Source organism: Dipodomys ordii, unplaced genomic scaffold, assembly GCF_000151885.1.
Source record: "Dipodomys ordii isolate 6190 unplaced genomic scaffold, Dord_2.0 Scaffold87, whole genome shotgun sequence".
Taxonomy (NCBI): Eukaryota; Metazoa; Chordata; class Mammalia; order Rodentia; family Heteromyidae; genus Dipodomys; species Dipodomys ordii.
This window is the reverse complement of record NW_012267303.1, coordinates 3,946,101-3,962,991: the sequence shown is the minus strand read 5'-3', so window position 1 is coordinate 3,962,991 and position 16,891 is coordinate 3,946,101. Positions and strand designations below refer to the sequence as shown.

Sequence of the window (16,891 nt, the reverse complement as noted above, 5' to 3'; positions counted from 1 at the left end):
GCGGCCCAGCGGGCGAGCGCCTCCCCGCAGCCCGGAGCTGGAGCCTGAGCTCCGCGGCCAAGCCCGAGTGCGTGCGCCCCGGGGACGAGCCCCACCAGGGCCGACGGCAGCCTGTTCCTGCTCAGAACCTGGCTGTAGAACGTTGCTAAGAATGTTTGCAGAATCAGATGTGCATATGGATAGAGCAGAACTGGCGAGAGACGAAGTTGCACGCCGGGTGGATTCTGTAGGCTGGCAGGGGTGTCGGCCCTGAGTGGCAGTGCGTTTTGCACACATAGGAATGAGGAACAGCCTTTGGAGTGAGCAGGACTAAACTTTGCGTTTAACGTAACTTGCACTTGTGTGCCTTTATCAATTTACAAGCCTCTGGATGTAGGTGTCTTTAGTGTTTCAACATTTAGGAGATGCCTAAAACTACTAGAGGTTTTAAAATATTCTCTGCAGGAGAGGCTTGAGGAATACCCACCTGGAAGGAGGGAAAGGCACCTGCTGATTGAAGCGAGGAAAGATCTTCCAGAATATAAGTTAGGCATCTTAGACCCTGTGGCCCATGCCACTCAGTGATCAGAGCTGAGGCTGTTACTGCCAGACAGGCGTCTCACACTTAATATGTGATATGGACACTGTTTTTTGTTAAAGTGAGAAAATGGGTGTTGAATTTATGTTTAAAGAATGTAAAGAAAAGGGACTGGGAAGGTGGCTCAGTGGTAGAGCACTTGCCTTGCATGCATGAGGCCCCTGGGTTTGATTCCTCAGCACCACATAAGCAAAAAGAAAAAAGACCGAAGTGGCGCTGTGGCTCAAGTGGTAGAGTGCTAGCCTTGAGCTAAAGAGCTGAGGGACAGCACCCAGGCCCAGAGTTCAGGCCCCACAACCAGACCCAAAAAAAATAGAATGTAAAGAAACAAAACCAGCGCCAGTGGCTCATGCCTGCAAACCTAGCTACTCAGAAGGCTGAGATCAAGGATTATGGTTTATAGCTGGCCCATTCAGAAAAGTTTGAGAGACCCTCATATCCAATTAACCAGAAAAAAAATGTCAAACTGGAGGTGTGATTTAAATGTTAGAACATCAGCCATAGGGAAAAAGTTCAGGGAACGTGAAAGGCCTTGAGTTCAAGCCCTGGTGCTAACACCAAAAACCACACACACACACACACACACAGAGAAACACACAAAACCCTGTAGTACAACAGATGGGAGCAGGTGGGAGTGGCCTGAGCATACCTAGAGCAAAGAAATGACCTAGGAGAGGGCTGGAATGTGGCCTAGTGGTAGAGTGCTTGTCTAGCATTCATGAATCCCTGCGTTTAATTCCTCAGTACCATATAACAGAAAAGGCCAGAAGTGGCAGTGGGGCTTGAGCGGTAGAGTGCTAGCCTTGAGCAAAGAAGCTCAGGGACAGTGCGGAGGCCCTGAGTTCAAGCCCCAGATCTGAAAAAAAAAAAAAAATGACCTAGGAGAATCTTATGGACGTAGGGTTATAGCCTAGAAGCTCAATAGAAGGTGACCAAGTTGATGGTGAATGGAGAAGAATGTATGTCCTTCACACCCCTTTCTCATCAGTCCAGGAGGAGCAACAAACAGATTGTATTAAAGGGACTTCACATCTCTAACAATAGCTTCTCATTGACCTTCGTAGATAGTGACAAGACCCCTGGCTGGAATCTTGCCTAAAACCCAGACCAATGGCAGGGGACAGAACCAAACGCTGTGAACTGGACCAAGAGAAATACGATGCTGATGACAGTGTGAAGATCATCTGCTTGGGAGACAGCGCGGTGGGCAAGTCCAAGTATGTTGAAAGATTAGGGAAGACCACCCACTTTTCTTAGAAAAGTCCTCCAGAGTCTTCAAAGAGTGGTGGATTCTATGGGCTGGTGAGGGAGGAGTGTTGGCTGGAGTGTAGCTATACATGAAGGGATCACGTCAGGAATTGTGAGTATTGAGAAAAGGGGTAGGGGTATGACTCAAGGACTAAGGAATTAGAACATTGTCCTTGAGTCCTGACAGAAGTTGTGGAGTACAAAATGAGGAGGTAAGAATTGGAATATTCCTTTATGTGGCACATGGGCTGAAGGGATGGTACAGTGGAAAGGGAAAGGGAAAAGTGACAGGTTGAATAATGGTGTTAAAAATGGTTTTGGCCATGTGGCTTATTCTGTCAGGCCAGGTGCAGAACTCTCCACGGGGAAAGGTAAAGCAAGGCTGTGCTGCACTCACAGCTCATCTCCATGAGGCATCCTACTTCTCTGGGACTAGTATGGGTACCTGCCCATTTCTACTCATGAAATGAGAGTAGATTGTTCCTGCCTTAATGTTAGCCTAATCTTCTATAAACTCCTGGCCCCCGCATTTTCTACTTTGTGCTCAGGTAGCTATAAGTAGTTCTCTAGAGGCTTTGCAGGTTGGTTTTTTTATGTTTTTAATTTTATTATAAAGGTGATATACAGAGGGGTTAAGGTTTTGTAAGTCAGATAATGAGAACTTTTTTCTTTTTGGACAATGTCGCCCCTTCCTTCACTCTCCCCCAGTTTTTGAGACTTTGCAGTTTGAGTCTTTTTCCCCTACTACACTCACATTTGCAGGTCTACTTTTGTATTTACAGTTGCCTTGAACTTATAAACATTCTACCCAATAAAAGTGAGGATGGCCAGGTGCTGGTAGCGCTTGCCTTGTAATCCTAGCTATTCAAGAGGCTGAGATCTGAGTATCCCAGCTCCAAGCCAGCCCAGGCAGGAAAGTTCATGAGGCTCTTTTTTTCAGTGAACTTCCAAAGAATTGGAAATGGAGCTATGGCTGAAGTGTTACAGTGCTAGCCTTTAGCAAAAAGACTCAGGCTCAGAGACAGCACCCAGGTCCTGCGTTCAAGCTCCAAGACCATTGCAAAAAAAATAAAAGTAAGGGGGCTGGGAAGGTGGCTCAGTGGTAGAGCGCTTGCCTTGCATGCCAGAGGCCCTGGGTTCGATTCCTCAGCACCACATAAGCAAAAAGAAAAAAGCCGGAAGTGGTGCTGTGGCTCAAGTGGTAGAGCGCTGGCCTTGAGCTGAAGAGCTGAGGGACAGCACCCAGGCCCAGAGTTCAGGCCCCATGACCGGACCCAAAAACAAAAAAAAAATAAAAGTAAGGATGAGTGTTTCAATTTGGGAAGATTACCCAATAAATAACTCCTCTGTCCCCACTGGGAGAGACTAACACAGGGCACACAAGTGGCAGGCAGCTAGGGAGCGTATTGTGGCCTAATAACTGATAGACGTTTTGGGGAATGTAGCTTATAGTGAGACCCACGGGGCCTGCCTGCTAAGTCAGTGCAGGGATAAGTCAAGTGAAGAGATAACAAAAAATAAAAATCTTAAGTCATTAATAGGACATCAAAGATTATCCAGCATTGGCACCCAGGACATTTGAAGAAAAACTAGGGGCTGGGAAGGTGGCTCAGTGGTAGAGCACTTGCCTTGCATGCCCTGGATTCGATTCCTCAGCACCACATAAGCAGAAAAAAAAAAGCCTGAAGTAGCTCTGTGGCTCAAGTGGTAGAGCACTAGCCTTGAGCTGAAGAGCTGAGAGACGGCGCCCAGGCCCAGAGTTCAGGCCCACAACCAGATCCAAAAAAAAAAGAAAGAAAAGCTGGTCACCAGCCCTTAGCAATACCTCAAACAGCAGTTTCACACACACAACCTATGGTGGAAACAGTAGATCTGAAAGAAGATGGACAGATGAGAAACTTGGTTCAGTTTTATTGAAAGTCTAGAATTCTGTTATATTTCAGTATCTCTAACTTGTACATCTACACTCTGTTGGGAGACTAAGAACTCCCAATGCACCTATGTGCATTGATTTGGAGAGCACTATCTCTGCACAACCTCAGGTCCAGAGAGATGTGCAAGTCATGCAGCCTTCTTGCAGTTCAAGACTTTACATTATTAGTAGGAGTCCAGATCACCAGGTCTTCTTTGAAGTGCCTTTTTCTCCAGGGTACATTCATCCTGGTTGACTACTATAAGCATCCCAGACCTCCATTGAGGGTAAGCACAAATATGGTCCCACTTCTTTTGTTTTGTGTTTTTTTGTCAGTCATAGGGCTTGAACTCTGGGCTTGGGTGCTGTCCCTGTGCTCTTCAGCTCAAGGCAAGCGCTCTACCTCTTGAGCCACAGCACCACCTCTGGTTTTCTAGTGGTTTATTGGAGATCAGAGTCTCACAGACTTTTCTGCCCGGGCTGGCTTTGAACTGTGATCCTCAGATCTGAGACTCCTGAGTAGCTAGGATTACAGGAGTGAGCCACCGGCACCCAGCAATGATTATTCCCACTTCTTTTCTTTTTTGGGGGGGGGGGTTTGGTCATGGGGCTTGATCTCTGGGCCTGGGCGCTGTCCCTGTGCTCTTCAGCTCAAGGCGAGCGCTCTACAGCTTGAGCCATAGCACCACTTCTGGTTTTCAAGTGGTTTATTGGAGATAAGAGTCTCATGGACTTTCCTGCCGGGGCTGGCTTTGAATTTTGATCCTTAGATCTCAGCCTCCTGAGTAGCTACGATTACAGGCGTGAGCCACCAGTGCCTGGCTTGGTTCCCACTTCTTTATGCAGGAATCCTCTGACCTGGGCACTGCCTTCTGGAGAAAATATTACCTTTGTTAATGACCGATGCACAAGCTATTATAAATAGTTCTGCTGTGAATACTGGTGAACAACTGTCTGTCCATTAATTTAAGGGCTATATATCTAGGAGTAAAATGCAGGTCACATGGTGATTCTGTGTTTTACTTCATGAAGAACCACCAAACCGGCTGGGAAGGTGGCTCAGTGGTAGAGCACTTGCCTTGCATGCCTGAGGCCCTGGGTTCGATTCCTCAGCACCACATAAGCAAAAAGAAAAAAGCCAGAAGTGGCGCTGTGGCTCAAGTGGTAGAGCACTAACCTTGAGCTGAAGAGCTGAGGGACAGTGCCCAGGCCCAGAGTTCAGGCCCCACGACCGGACCCCAAAAAAAAAAAAGAACCACCAAACTGTTTTCCACAGTAATTGCACCATTTTACGTTCCCACCAACAGTGCACAGAGGTTCCAAATTCTCTACAACCTCTAACCATTTTTTGTGATACTAGCCATTCCAATGGGCATAGTGTCTGATTATAGTTTTGATTTGCATTTTCCTCAGATCTGATGATGTTGCCTCATCTTTTCATGTGCTTTTTGTCATTTGTATGTTTTTTTTCAGACAAATGTTTACTTAAATCCTTTATCCATGTTTAAATAGGATTGTTTGGGAGGTTTGTTGTTGTTGTTTTGTCAGTTGTGGGTCTTGAATTCTGGGCCTGGGTGCTGTCCCTGGGCTCTTCAGCTCAAGGCAAGCACTCTACCATTTGAGCCACAGCACCACTTGCAGTTTTCTGGTAGTTGATTGGAAATAAGAGTCTCACGGACTTTCCTGCCCAGGGTGGCTTTGAACTGCAGTCCTCAGATCTCAGCCTCCTGAGTAGCTAGGTTTACAAGCCACTGGTGCCTGGCTGTTTGGGAGTTTTTTATTGTAGATCGTTGTGTTCTACTTACTAAACTCTTCAGGTATATATGGTTTGGATATATTTTCCTATTCTATAGGTTGTCTTATCACTTCCTTGGTTGACAAAGGACTTTTTAATTTTAATTATGCCTACCATACCTTATTCTCTGATTTCTTGTGCTTTTAATATCATATTTAAGAAATACTTACAGATCCAAGGTCATGAAGATTTTTCACTCTCTAATTTTCATCCAAGAATTTCATACTTTTAACTCTCATGTTTAGGTTTCTGATCAATTTTAATTGTGTGTGTGTATGTGTGTGTGTGTGTGCGTGTGTGCATGTGTATGCGCATGCGTATGTGCGCATACAGTGCACCCACTGGTCTATGGGCCTGGCAACTGTCCCTGAGGGTCTTTTTGCTCAAGGCCAACACCTTGCCACTTGAGCCACAGCTCTACTTCTGAGTTTCAGTTAATTAATTAATTTTTTTGTCTGTAATGGGGCTTGAACTCAAGTCCTAGGTGCAGGCCCTGAGTTCTTTTTGCTCAAGGCTAGCACTCTACCACTTTGAGCCACAGTGTCACTTCCAGTTTTTAAGTAGTTAGGATTACAGGTCTGAGTAGTTAGGATTACAGGCCACTGGCCCCCAGCCTGTTCATTTTTAATGTGGTATGAAGTTAAGGGTATGCAGTACTCGTAGCTTATTTCCATGGGGCATCCTACTTCTCCTCTGGGACTGGTAGAGTCCTTAGCCATTTTTACCTTCATGAAGTGAGAGTAGAGTTGTTCTTGCTTTGATGTCTGATCTAGTCTTGTCTCCTGTGAGCCCCTGGCCCACCACGTTTTCTATATGAACTTAGGTGTAAACAGTTCTCTATAGGCTTTGCTGTTTTGAGACCATCTTCATGAATTCACATTCCCAACTATACCCACATACTGCAATTCTACTTTAGTATTTTACAGTTGCCTTGACCACCTGATCAACACTAGCTTCATTCTTTTGCATGTTGATTTCCAGTTTTCTCTTTTTGTCAGTCGTGGGACTTGAACTCTGGGCCTGGGTGCTCTCCCACAGCTCTTCAGCTCAAGGCTAGCACTCTACCACTTGAGCCACAGTGCCACTTCTAGTTTTCTGAGTGGTTTTTTGGAGATAAGAGTCTCATGGAGTTTCCTGCTCAGGCTGGCTTTGAACCGCGATGTTCAGATCTCAGCCTCCTGAATATCTAGGATTATAAGCGTGAGCCACTGGCACCGGCTGATTTCCAGTTTTCAAAGCACCATCCTTTTCCACATTTATGATCTTTGTACTCTTTTCAAAAATAAATTGGTCATATTTGTGAGGTTTCATTTCTGGACTATCTATTCTATTCCTCTATGTCTATATGTTCTAGATATCCAGATTCTAATACTGTACTGCTTTGGTTACTAGGTTCATAGTGAATTTTGAAATTGGGAATTATGAGTCTCTTATAAGTCCTTTTTCATGATTATTTTAGCTACTTAGGATCCCTTGAAATTCTATATAAATTCTGGAATGTCTCTATTTCTATTTTTAAAAATCTTTTAGGATTTTGAAAGATATACTGCATTGAATCTGTAGATTGCTATGGGTGGTAATATCAACCTAATAATATTAAGTCTTCATTTTCATGGAAACAGATATCTGTCCATTTATTTAGATCTTAATTTCTATCTTAAAAACTTTAGTTTTCAGTGCTACAAGTTTTATTCCTCCTTGGATATATTTATTCTTAAGTATTCTTTTTTATGCACTTGTGAAAGGAACTTTGTTTAATGTTCATATTTTGTTAATGCTAGTGTGTAGCAACTGATTTTTCTGTGTTGGTTTTATATATATATATATATATTTCTTTCTTTTTTTTTTTTCTTGTTGCGGGGCTTGAACTCTGGGCTTGGGCGCTGTCCTTGTGTTCTTCAGCTCAAGACGAGCTCTCTGCTGCTTGAGCAACAGCACCACTTACGGTTTTCTATAGTGGTTTATTGCAGATAAGAGTCTCACAGACTTTCCTGCCCGGGCTGGCTTTGAACCATGATCCTCAGATCTCAACCTCCTGAGTAGCTAGGATTACAGGTGTGAGCCACCGGCGCCCGGCTTGGTTTTATATTCTTAAACCTTGCTGAATATATCACATATAACAGTTGTGGATTTATTTTAAATTTTACCTCTTCCTTTTCGTTTGGATGCCTATTATTTTCTTCTCGTGTAGGTGCTCTGAGTAACATTTCTAGTACAATACACACTAGAAATGGTGGAAGGGGGCATCCTTGCCTTGCTCCTGGTCTTAGGAGAAAACTCTTATTTTTTTACTATTGAGTGTGATGTTACCTATTTTTCATATATAGCCTTTATCCTGATAAAGAATTTCTCATCTCTCCCTTTTTTCCTAGTCTAGCTAGAGGTTTTTCAACTTTGTTAATATATTTTAAGAGCCAATTTTTTTGTATATATTTTTATTGTAAGAATGCTGTACAGAGGGGTTACAGTTACATGAGTAAGGTAATGAGTATATTTCCTATTGAGCATTGTTATCTCCCCTATCATCCCTTCCCTCCCCACCTCCACTATTCCTCCCACCTTACCCCCCCCCCGAAGTTCTGAAGTTCGTTTTCAACATAGGGTCCAAGAGCCAATTTTTTATTGCATTAGTTTTTTTTTTGTTTTTTGTCTTTTCTTCCGTCATGGGGCTTGAACTCTGGGCCTGGGCACTGTCCCTCAGCTCTTCAGTTCAAGGCTAGCACTCTACCACTTGGGTCACAGCACCGCTTCCAGCTTTTTATGCTTATGTGGTGCTGAGGAATAGAACCCAGGGCCTCATGCATGTAAGGCAAGCACTCTACCACTGAGCCACCTTCCCAGACCTCCTTTAATGTTTCCTATACATGCCAGGCATAATGGCTCAAGACTGTAATTTTAACTACTTGGAGCTCAATTCTAGGCTATAAAATTCTAGGCATAAAAGTCTCAGGACTCCATTTCAGCCAATAGCTGGGCATAGTTGTGAGCAGTTGTTATCCTAGCTATGAGGGGGAAGCACAATAGCTGCGTGTAAAGACTCACCTGTCATCCCCAGCCACACTGGGAAGCACAGTTAAGAAGGTCACAGGTCAGGCTGGCTCATATATAAAGCAAGACCTTACCTCAAAAATAACTAGTGGGCCGGGCACTGGTGGCTCACGCCTGTAGTCCTAGCTACTCCTGAGGCTGAGATCTAAGGATTGCGGTTCAAAGCCAGCCCGGGCAGGAAAGTCCATGAGACTCTTATCTCCAATAAAGCACTAGAAAACCGGAAGTGGCACTGTGGCTCAAGAGCTGAAGAGCACAGGGATAGCACCCAGGCCCAGAGTTCAAGCCCCACGACCGACAAAAATAAATAAATAACCAGTGGCTCATGCCTCTAATCCTAGCTACTCAGGAGTCTGAGATCTGAAGATCACAGTTCAAAACGAGCCTGGGCAGAAAACTCCATGACTCCTAGCACCAATAAACTACTCAAAAATCCAAAAGTGGTGCTGTGGTTTATGTGGTAGAGCTCTAACTGTAAGCACAAATAGGCTGAGACAGAGCCCAAGCCAAGTTCAAGCCCCAGAACCAGCAAGAAAAAAAAAAAAAGTAAAAAGGGGCTGAAGATGTGGCTCAAGTGGTAGAGTGCCTGCCTAGCAAGTATCAGACTAGTTTATAAGTAGCTTAATATGTGTGATAGTCATTTAACTTTAAAGTATAAGGATGGGCTGGGAATGTGGCTCAGTGAGAGTGCTTGCCTAGCATGTATGAAGCCCCGGGTCAATTCTTCAATACCACTTAAACAGAAAAAGCTGGAAGGAGCCCTGTGGTTCAAGTAGTAGAGTGCTACTCTGCAACACAGAGGTTCAGGGACAGTGCTCAGACCCTGAGTTTAGCCACAGGACTGGCATAAATAAAATAATAAAGACATTAAAATTGGTTTGGGTTTTTATTTACAACTTAATTATATTTTGCTCAGAGAATATTTGGGAGACGGTGGTTATTTTTTGAGATTTACTGTATGGTCTAATTGGACGTTAGTGGATGTGGAAGACAGGTCTAAACTTGGGTTCAGAGATATGAAATAAGTTAAGCTCACATTCATGTGTTCAAGTACGGACTGGGTACCACTGTACCTTTGTGCTGCCCTAGCCTTTGGGGATATAGCAACAAACTTGGATTCATAAACTACTCTCATGTATATTACATTCTGAGACAGACAGAATAAAGTTACCTGCTATTTCAGTTGGTGTTAAAGTGCAAAGCAGAGAGGGATGGGGAGTACAAGGCGTATTATTTCTTTATTTGTATTTATTATTTATTATCACTATGATAAGTAGAGTCGCCAGAGATGAGCTTACTGTTCAGGTGTCATTTACACAAAACCTCTAAGGACCTACAGAATCTTGGGGAAGGGTCTTTGGAGTGAAGGGTGCAGCCTTCCTGAACTCAGCCTCCTCGAGTAGAGAATGAGGATAATTGTATGATGGGCAGTAATGTGCTGAGGTAGAAACAATGAATCTGAGAGCCTCATATGCATTGATCTATGCATCCATAGTAACATAAGTAGTTTGCGATGAGGGGTTGACAATAGAGATTCCCAAATTTTAGGCTTAACCTAAAAACTGTGTGACTGAAAGTTAATGGGAGAGGGGGAACCACGGGTGTCTTCCAGATTATCAGCATGGAGTTGATAGAGTAGGAGTAAGGAGGAGATTAGGATGCCATGTGACCTTCCACTTTGAACCTTCCCCTTACAGACTCATGGAGAGATTTCTCATGGATGGATTGTATCCTTCAAGAGTTGAAACCCCTGTTCCTGTGCTCTTCCAACTATGGTGCCTCTCATCTCCACCTTACCTTTTCCAATAGCAGCCCAGGGAGATTTGATGGGTAATGACACATGGGTTTCCCTTCACATTACCTTCTCCCTCATTGACCCACACATCACATAATCCCTGCTGACTGTGCTAGAGCTTACTCATGTTTAGGGTCTCTTAGAATGGTATGGAGCATTTGGTCTGGATCAAATGTTGAAAATGAAGCTATGCCTCCTTAGTAACTCTGACCTTGGATAAGGCACTTAATTTCTTACCTCAAAACATGGATTCTTAATTTTGCTTAATGTCTCTGATGCATTGTGTACAATACAAGTTACCAGCTGATCCCTCCTCCTGTAACTTGTCACATTGTGCAGCTTTAGAGCAAGGCCTTCCCTGCAACTAGGAGCTTTTTACAAAGCTGCTCAGGCCCGGCTCCCATGGCTTACACCTGTAATCCTATGTACTCTGGAGGCTGAGGGGAAGGGTTCAAGGACAGCTTGGCCAGAAAAGTTCACAAAGCCCTATCCTCAAAATACCCAGCCAATAATAAATTAAACGGAAACATTGCTAGGTAGATCCATTGAGAACTACAGGTGAAGAGGGCCCTAGAACCTGTGTGCTCCCTGCCTTGGCTCCACAAGACTGATGTCAGTCATACTGGGATCTGAGTATATTTTGTTCTACCTTGTACGGCGTGTTACTGTGACCCAGCCCACCTGTATGGTCTCAACTTTGCTACTTGGGCCATCTAGCACCTCCATCTTCAAGAGGTGCCATTCTCTAGGTTTTCTGCTAGATTTCACACCTAGGCAGCTTCGGTTTATAAACAGCTTGTCAGATGCCTGACTCGGGAGAGCTTTTTTTCCCCATGGAACAGTCATGTTGCCACCTGGAATTAGTGTTTCCTTTTTGGCCTACAAGAGCTCTGTCCATGAAAAAATTGAGACATCACGATGCCACTGCTTATGACAGTTTCTGTGGAAAAGTTTGTTCCCTGTTTAGGTGGTCAGACTTGACACACTCTAGCCCCTGCTGTCTCTCGACCTCATGAAGCTTGTGTCAGTGAGAGAGACTGATCCTCTGTCTGTACAGATCTCAATAGAAAAAGAGGGGGGCACCTTTCATCACACTAACACCCCACTTGTTTCTTTCTTCCCCTTTTACTCACCTCTGTCCTTAACCTGTGTGCAGCCAGCCACAGCAGCTGTCCACATATGCCTTGACTCTGTATAAGCACACCGCCACGGTAGATGGAAAGACCATCCTTGTGGGTGAGCATCGTGGGCCCTGGCCATGCTGAGCCTCACGGGAGAGAAAGGGAGAAGACCAGAGGGGGTAGCCAAGAGAGGGAAGAAAAGGGGGAACCACATCAGTAATTTACAATGGCTTTGCAGTAAGGTGTAGCAAATAAACAGCCTGTTGTCTCTTAAATGATATGTATGCTGTGGGTGGTATTGAAAGCCATACTAATAGATATATAATAATATACATCTTTTATTAGTTTAAAGATAAAGCTGAACACTGGGTGTTATGGCTCCCAGTCAAAATCCTAGCTGCTTAGGAGGCTGAGATATGAAGATCACAATTCGAAGAAGCCTGGTGGGAAAGTCCATGAGACTTTTTTTTCTTTTTTGTCGGTCATGGGGCTTGAACTCTGGGCCTGGGCGCTGTCCCTCAGCTCAAGGCGAGCTCTCTACCATTTGAACCACAACACCACTTTCAGTTTTCTGAGTGGTTTATTGGAGATAAGAGTCTCAGACTTTCCTGCCCGGGCTGGGTTTGAACCATGATCCTCAGATCTCAGCCTCCTGAATATCTAGGATTACAGGCGTGAGCCACCGGCGCCCAGCTTAGCACACAAACTTTTGACTAGACAGTTATGGCCTGAACATGATCTCCTATTCAGGACTTGACCTTCCATGAAGTTACAACTTTTTCTTTGGCCAGGCCACCCTATCCTGCCTGGCTGTCCAGTCTGTGATCACTGCACATGGAAATTTAGCCCATCTTGATTGTGGGGATGAGGAACACCTCCCCGTCCTCTCCCCCTCCCTCCCCTACCACTTCCTTCCCCCCCCCCCCCCCCGCACCTCTAGGACTTCCTGGACATAGTGCAGACTACCTACCCCTCCCTCTGGTCCTTGGCCCTGCGTCCCCACACACCAGTGTACACACACCCTTCTCACAGCCCATTCGGGGCACGCTGCCCTAATGACAGCGTGGAGCTGTGTGGTGACCGCTCCTCCCCAGGCTCTCCATGTTCTCTCACACACGTTGTGGTTGGCCCCGCACGTGTGTCATGTTTCTACCCAGAGATGTGTGGGGGATGTTGGGGATGTGTGGGTTTTCCTGCCCTCCCATCCCATCAGACGGAGCTGTGTTTACCTTGCAGATTTTTGGGATACAGCAGGGCAGGAGCGGTTCCAGAGCATGCATGCCTCCTACTACCACAAGGCCCACGCCTGCATCATGGTATGAGAGCTGAGGGTGAGGGGATGCGGGCGTCACGAGTCCTGGGCCCTTCCACCCGAGCTGGGTACTGGGAGACAAGGGGTCAGGGCCACTCAGAGGGCTTTAAACTCCATGTGCCTTCCAGAACTTCTAAGGGGAAACATGCCAAATGTCCCCGCCTGAGAACAGGACCACATCCCTTCCCAGGCCCTCTTACGTCTTTCCAGCGACCTTTCTCAGACCGGCCCTCGCCGCCCTCCCAGCTTCTCACTGTGAGGGTCATTAAGGTTCCACTTAGTGGCTGGGTGTAGAATACAGCATGGGAAGGGAGTAAAAAGTGACGGGAAGCCAGTCTGTCTCCTAGAAGCTTCCACCTCGCAGTAACATGGCTGATTTCTCAGCCACCACTCTTAGTTGCTAAGAAAGACACGTTTTTCTTTTGATCCACTTATAAAACATTTTCGTGGATATCAGCCATCTGTAACACATGGATCAATACGACACTGCCTTTTTCTTAGTCTTCCTTTTTCCTTTGTTGGACCTTGGGAAAGCGTAGCATGTGCTCTGCCGCTGATCTGCACCCACCCAAAGACGGCTGACTAACCTGGGAGTCCTGGTAATTGTCACCATTCATATTTCTTAGACTATCACTCAAGGTCTTGCTCACAGAAAACGCAAACTTCATGGCACAAAACACCCTTGTACACGGGGTAAGGGATCCAGTAAGTCTGTGGGGTCTCTATCAAGAAGATCCCTAGGCTGGGCTCCAGGCCGCTCCACACAGGCTGGGAGCAGACTGGGCCATCAGTAGGCATTGTCACAAGTGTCTCTCCAAGTAGTTTTGCTAGTATAAGCTGATGTGGCTTGCCCACGGGATGGCAGCTGTATCTCAAGACTGAGTACCCAAGGAAAGTCAGGTGGAAGTTGTATTGCCCTGTGGCCTAGCCCTGAAAGTCCAACAACCTCAGTCTGGCTGCAGTCACAAAGGGTCCCACATCGCTGATAAAAGCACGTGGAGTGGAAGAGCTGGCACCACTGTTGGTGTCTCTAAGTCTGCCCTGACACTCAGTAACACTTGACAGCACCCACCTTCCAGTACTACCTCCTACTTTGTGGTTTCCTTCAGTGTGCGTGACCTTGTCCCTGCCCTGAATGAGCGGCAGCAGCAGAAGGGATACAAAAGAAACTGGTCTGCTTACTCTTCCCCATTCCCGCAGCCTGCCTGGCTTATACCTGTTCACTGAAATACTGCTCATCCAGGCTCCACCTAGACACCACCACCTCTATACATCCTTTTCTGATATGTGGCAGAGTTGCTCTTTTATGCACAACAGACCTTACCGCCTCTGGCTCATGGACTGGCTGGTGTGTGAAAGTTGCCAACGGGGGCTTATCAGCTGGCAGACACCACAATGAAGATAGTGAGGATTCTTCCCTCCTGATCCCTTTCAAAGTATAAAGGAGAGGCTCATTACCCAGCTCTTCAGTCCCTTAAGCCCTTGAGAATTTCCAAATTCTTAAGAAGAAGAAGATACTAAAAACAAAAGAGGATATAAAGTAAGGCAAGTGGAGCTACAAGTATGACTCACAGCAACAGGAAACTTAGCCGTTTCAGTTTCAGTTGTGCTCTGACATCTACTATTTAAGCTTGCCTCTCCTATCTTGAGAGTGACACCCTCCTGGATGTCCATGTATATTCATTGGTTCCTCTCAGACCCTCTTCTGGCTAGTGTGCCAGTCTGAATTCCTTGGCTATGGTGCTTGCCTGTACTCACCTGCCCCGGTGGGGGGGGGGGGGGGGGGGCGGGTCAGTCACTAGAAATGGATTTTAGAAATGACGTCTTCCTCTGCCCTTCGCAGGTGTTTGATGTACAGAGGAAAGTCACCTATAGGAACCTGAGCACCTGGTATGCAGAGCTTCGGGAGTTCAGGCCGGAGATCCCATGCGTCGTGGTGGCCAATAAAATCGATGGTGGGGCCATCCCTGGACCTGAGTGACAGTGATTCTTGGGAACCCTCCACCATACATTTCCCACTACCCTGGAGTGGGTGGCCTTCAGTGATCTATCCTTCCTCACCTCCCTTCCCCTTAAAGATGCCAATCTGTCTTCTTCCTGAGACAGATCTTGTCTACTCAGAACACATACCTACCCTTTAGCTCAGCTTCCCCTTAGCTTTCAAATCCCTTTTCCCTTTCTCTGAATAGATAGGCAATGCCCTGCTTTTCTCTGCAGCAGACACACAGGTGACTCAGAAAAGCTTCAATTTTGCCCGGAAGTTCTCCCTGCCGCTGTACTTTGTCTCAGCTGCCGATGGTACCAATGTTGTGAAGGTAATGGCAGGCTGCAGGAGCAGTCAGTGAGATGGGGAATAGATACTGAAGTCATAGGGATCTGTGAAGGGAAGGGACCAGGAGAATGGACAGGGTGTGCCGGTGAGCCGGGGCGGGGGGGGGGGGAAGGGGGGGAATAGGGTGGTGGGCTTGTGCTTGGTGCCGTGAGTGTCTCTTGACTGGATCCGGTGATGAGGGCGGCGATGAAGAGCAGGCTTGCTAGTTGTAGAGGGTGGTAGGAGTCCAAGGCCCTCTGCCCATTGTCACACGTTGCCTCTACCACCACAGCTCTTCAATGATGCAATCCGCTTAGCTGTGTCATACAAACAGAATTCCCAGGACTTTATGGATGAGGTTTTACGCGAGCTCGAGGTAGGCTAGGCCCCGTGTGGGGGGAGGGGATAGAAAAAGCGTGCCTCCTCTTCAGAGATGTGGGGTATAACCCAATGTAATGTATTCTACTTGCCCTTGCTACTTTTAATTGTATCGGGGCTACATGGGCAAATGCAGGGCCAGGCCTCATCTGGGACCTTGTTCACAGAATTTCAAGTTGGAGCAGAAAGAAGAGGATGCACCAGACCAAGAGCCGAGTAGCAGGATTGAAAGCCCATCCCCTACCTGATCCAAGAGTAGCCTCGAATCGCTGACTTGAGGGGATGTGGGGGGAGCCTTTTGGAAGACCCCTCTAGCTGTGAATGGAGCAGCTCTTCAGACCACCCTTGCTCAGCTTTCTGCAAACCCACCATCCCCTGGTGTAGGATGAGGTCAGCACAAGCACACTGGTGTGGGACCCCACCAACCTCCCTGCAGCAGAATTAGCACTCAGTGCTTCCAAGCCTTCCACCCACACCCCCAGCTGAGCAGCAAAGAATCAGGGAACATACTTACATGCCTCTTCAGAAAATAGACATTTAGGTGTTTAAGGTTTGTTTGGATTTTGTTTTTTCCTCCCAAAACTGACCTCAGGGATGTCTGATGCGTATCTGCCAAGAGAATGATCGCTGGTCCCTGGTTATCACATCCCGCTCCCCGCAGTCTGTGAGGCTCTGTCCTTTTTCCCTCTTGTCTCCCAGCCAACTTTTTTAAAACAATGCCTTTGAACATAGAACTGTTCATTCCAGATTTTCGAGTACCTACTATTTCAAGAACTCTTCTACATAAGGCTGAGATCACAGGAACCAGGTTTGCATCACAGTAAAATAAAAACAATGTGTAGCTGTATGTAATCACATACATTACTGTTGGTAAACATGAGGTCAAACAGCTGTGCCACAAGGAACACGTCATTGGGGTTGCATGAAATCAGCTTTCAGAATAGCTTTCAAAGTCTTCCTGTCAGCATGGGAACCTTTCCTCCAGTTCATTAGGATCCTTGAACACTGCCTTCTGTGAGTGACCAAGGACTGAGTGGCAGAAGAGATGCCCTGCTTGCCTCCTCCCCTGCCCAGTACCTGTGGCTTGGTAGTATATGATCATCCTGAACATCATTTGCATTATTTTCACTGTTGTTTTGTTTGTATTTTTTACAATAAACATTGAGTTACATAGAGTGTTAGTTTGTGCTTGGAAGTTCTGAGGTATACTGGGGAAAATGATACAGACCATCAACCACATTAACTACAGATCATCTTGATCTACCACAGCATAACCTCATCTTGATTGACTAGAGAAGACCATTTCAGTGAAATTTAGTGTTTCAAGAACAAGTGCTGGGGCTAGAAATGTGGCTCAGTGGTAGAGTGCCTGCCTAGCGTGCTTGAAGCCCTAG

General features: G+C 46.1%; 1 protein-coding gene across 2 annotated transcripts; it reads left to right on the top strand.

Annotated features, from left to right (window-relative positions):
* The first annotated feature begins 1,639 nt into the window (after window positions 1-1,639).
* Window positions 1,640-16,672, top strand: Rabl2b (RAB, member of RAS oncogene family-like 2B). 2 transcript variants are annotated; one of them, XM_013025809.1, is made up of 8 exons: window positions 1,640-1,794; window positions 10,278-10,307; window positions 11,532-11,611; window positions 12,733-12,812; window positions 14,652-14,763; window positions 15,026-15,123; window positions 15,412-15,495; window positions 15,665-16,672. In XM_013025809.1, exons 1-8 carry the CDS (start codon window positions 1,688-1,690, stop codon window positions 15,743-15,745), a joined length of 672 nt encoding a protein of 223 aa, XP_012881263.1. In that variant the 5' UTR covers window positions 1,640-1,687; the 3' UTR covers window positions 15,746-16,672. The 2 variants fall into 2 exon arrangements, with proteins under 2 accessions (XP_012881263.1, XP_012881264.1); XM_013025810.1 differs by having other exon boundaries at window positions 1,647-1,794; window positions 15,029-15,123.
* Window positions 16,673-16,891: the final 219 nt, after the last annotated feature.

What these genes read in the sequence shown, in the direction of transcription:
- Rabl2b (XM_013025809.1), top strand. Translation starts at nt 1,688, where the DNA reads ATGGCAGGGGACAGAACCAAACGCTGTGAACTGGACCAAGAGAAATAC. An exon ending in AGCGCGGTGGGCAAGTCCAA is followed by an intron (nt 1,795 to 10,277) that starts GTATGTTGAAAG and finishes TTCCCCTTACAG; the next exon opens with ACTCATGGAGAGATTTCTCA. An exon ending in AGATTTCTCATGGATGGATT is followed by an intron (nt 10,308 to 11,531) that starts GTATCCTTCAAG and finishes ACCTGTGTGCAG; the next exon opens with CCAGCCACAGCAGCTGTCCA.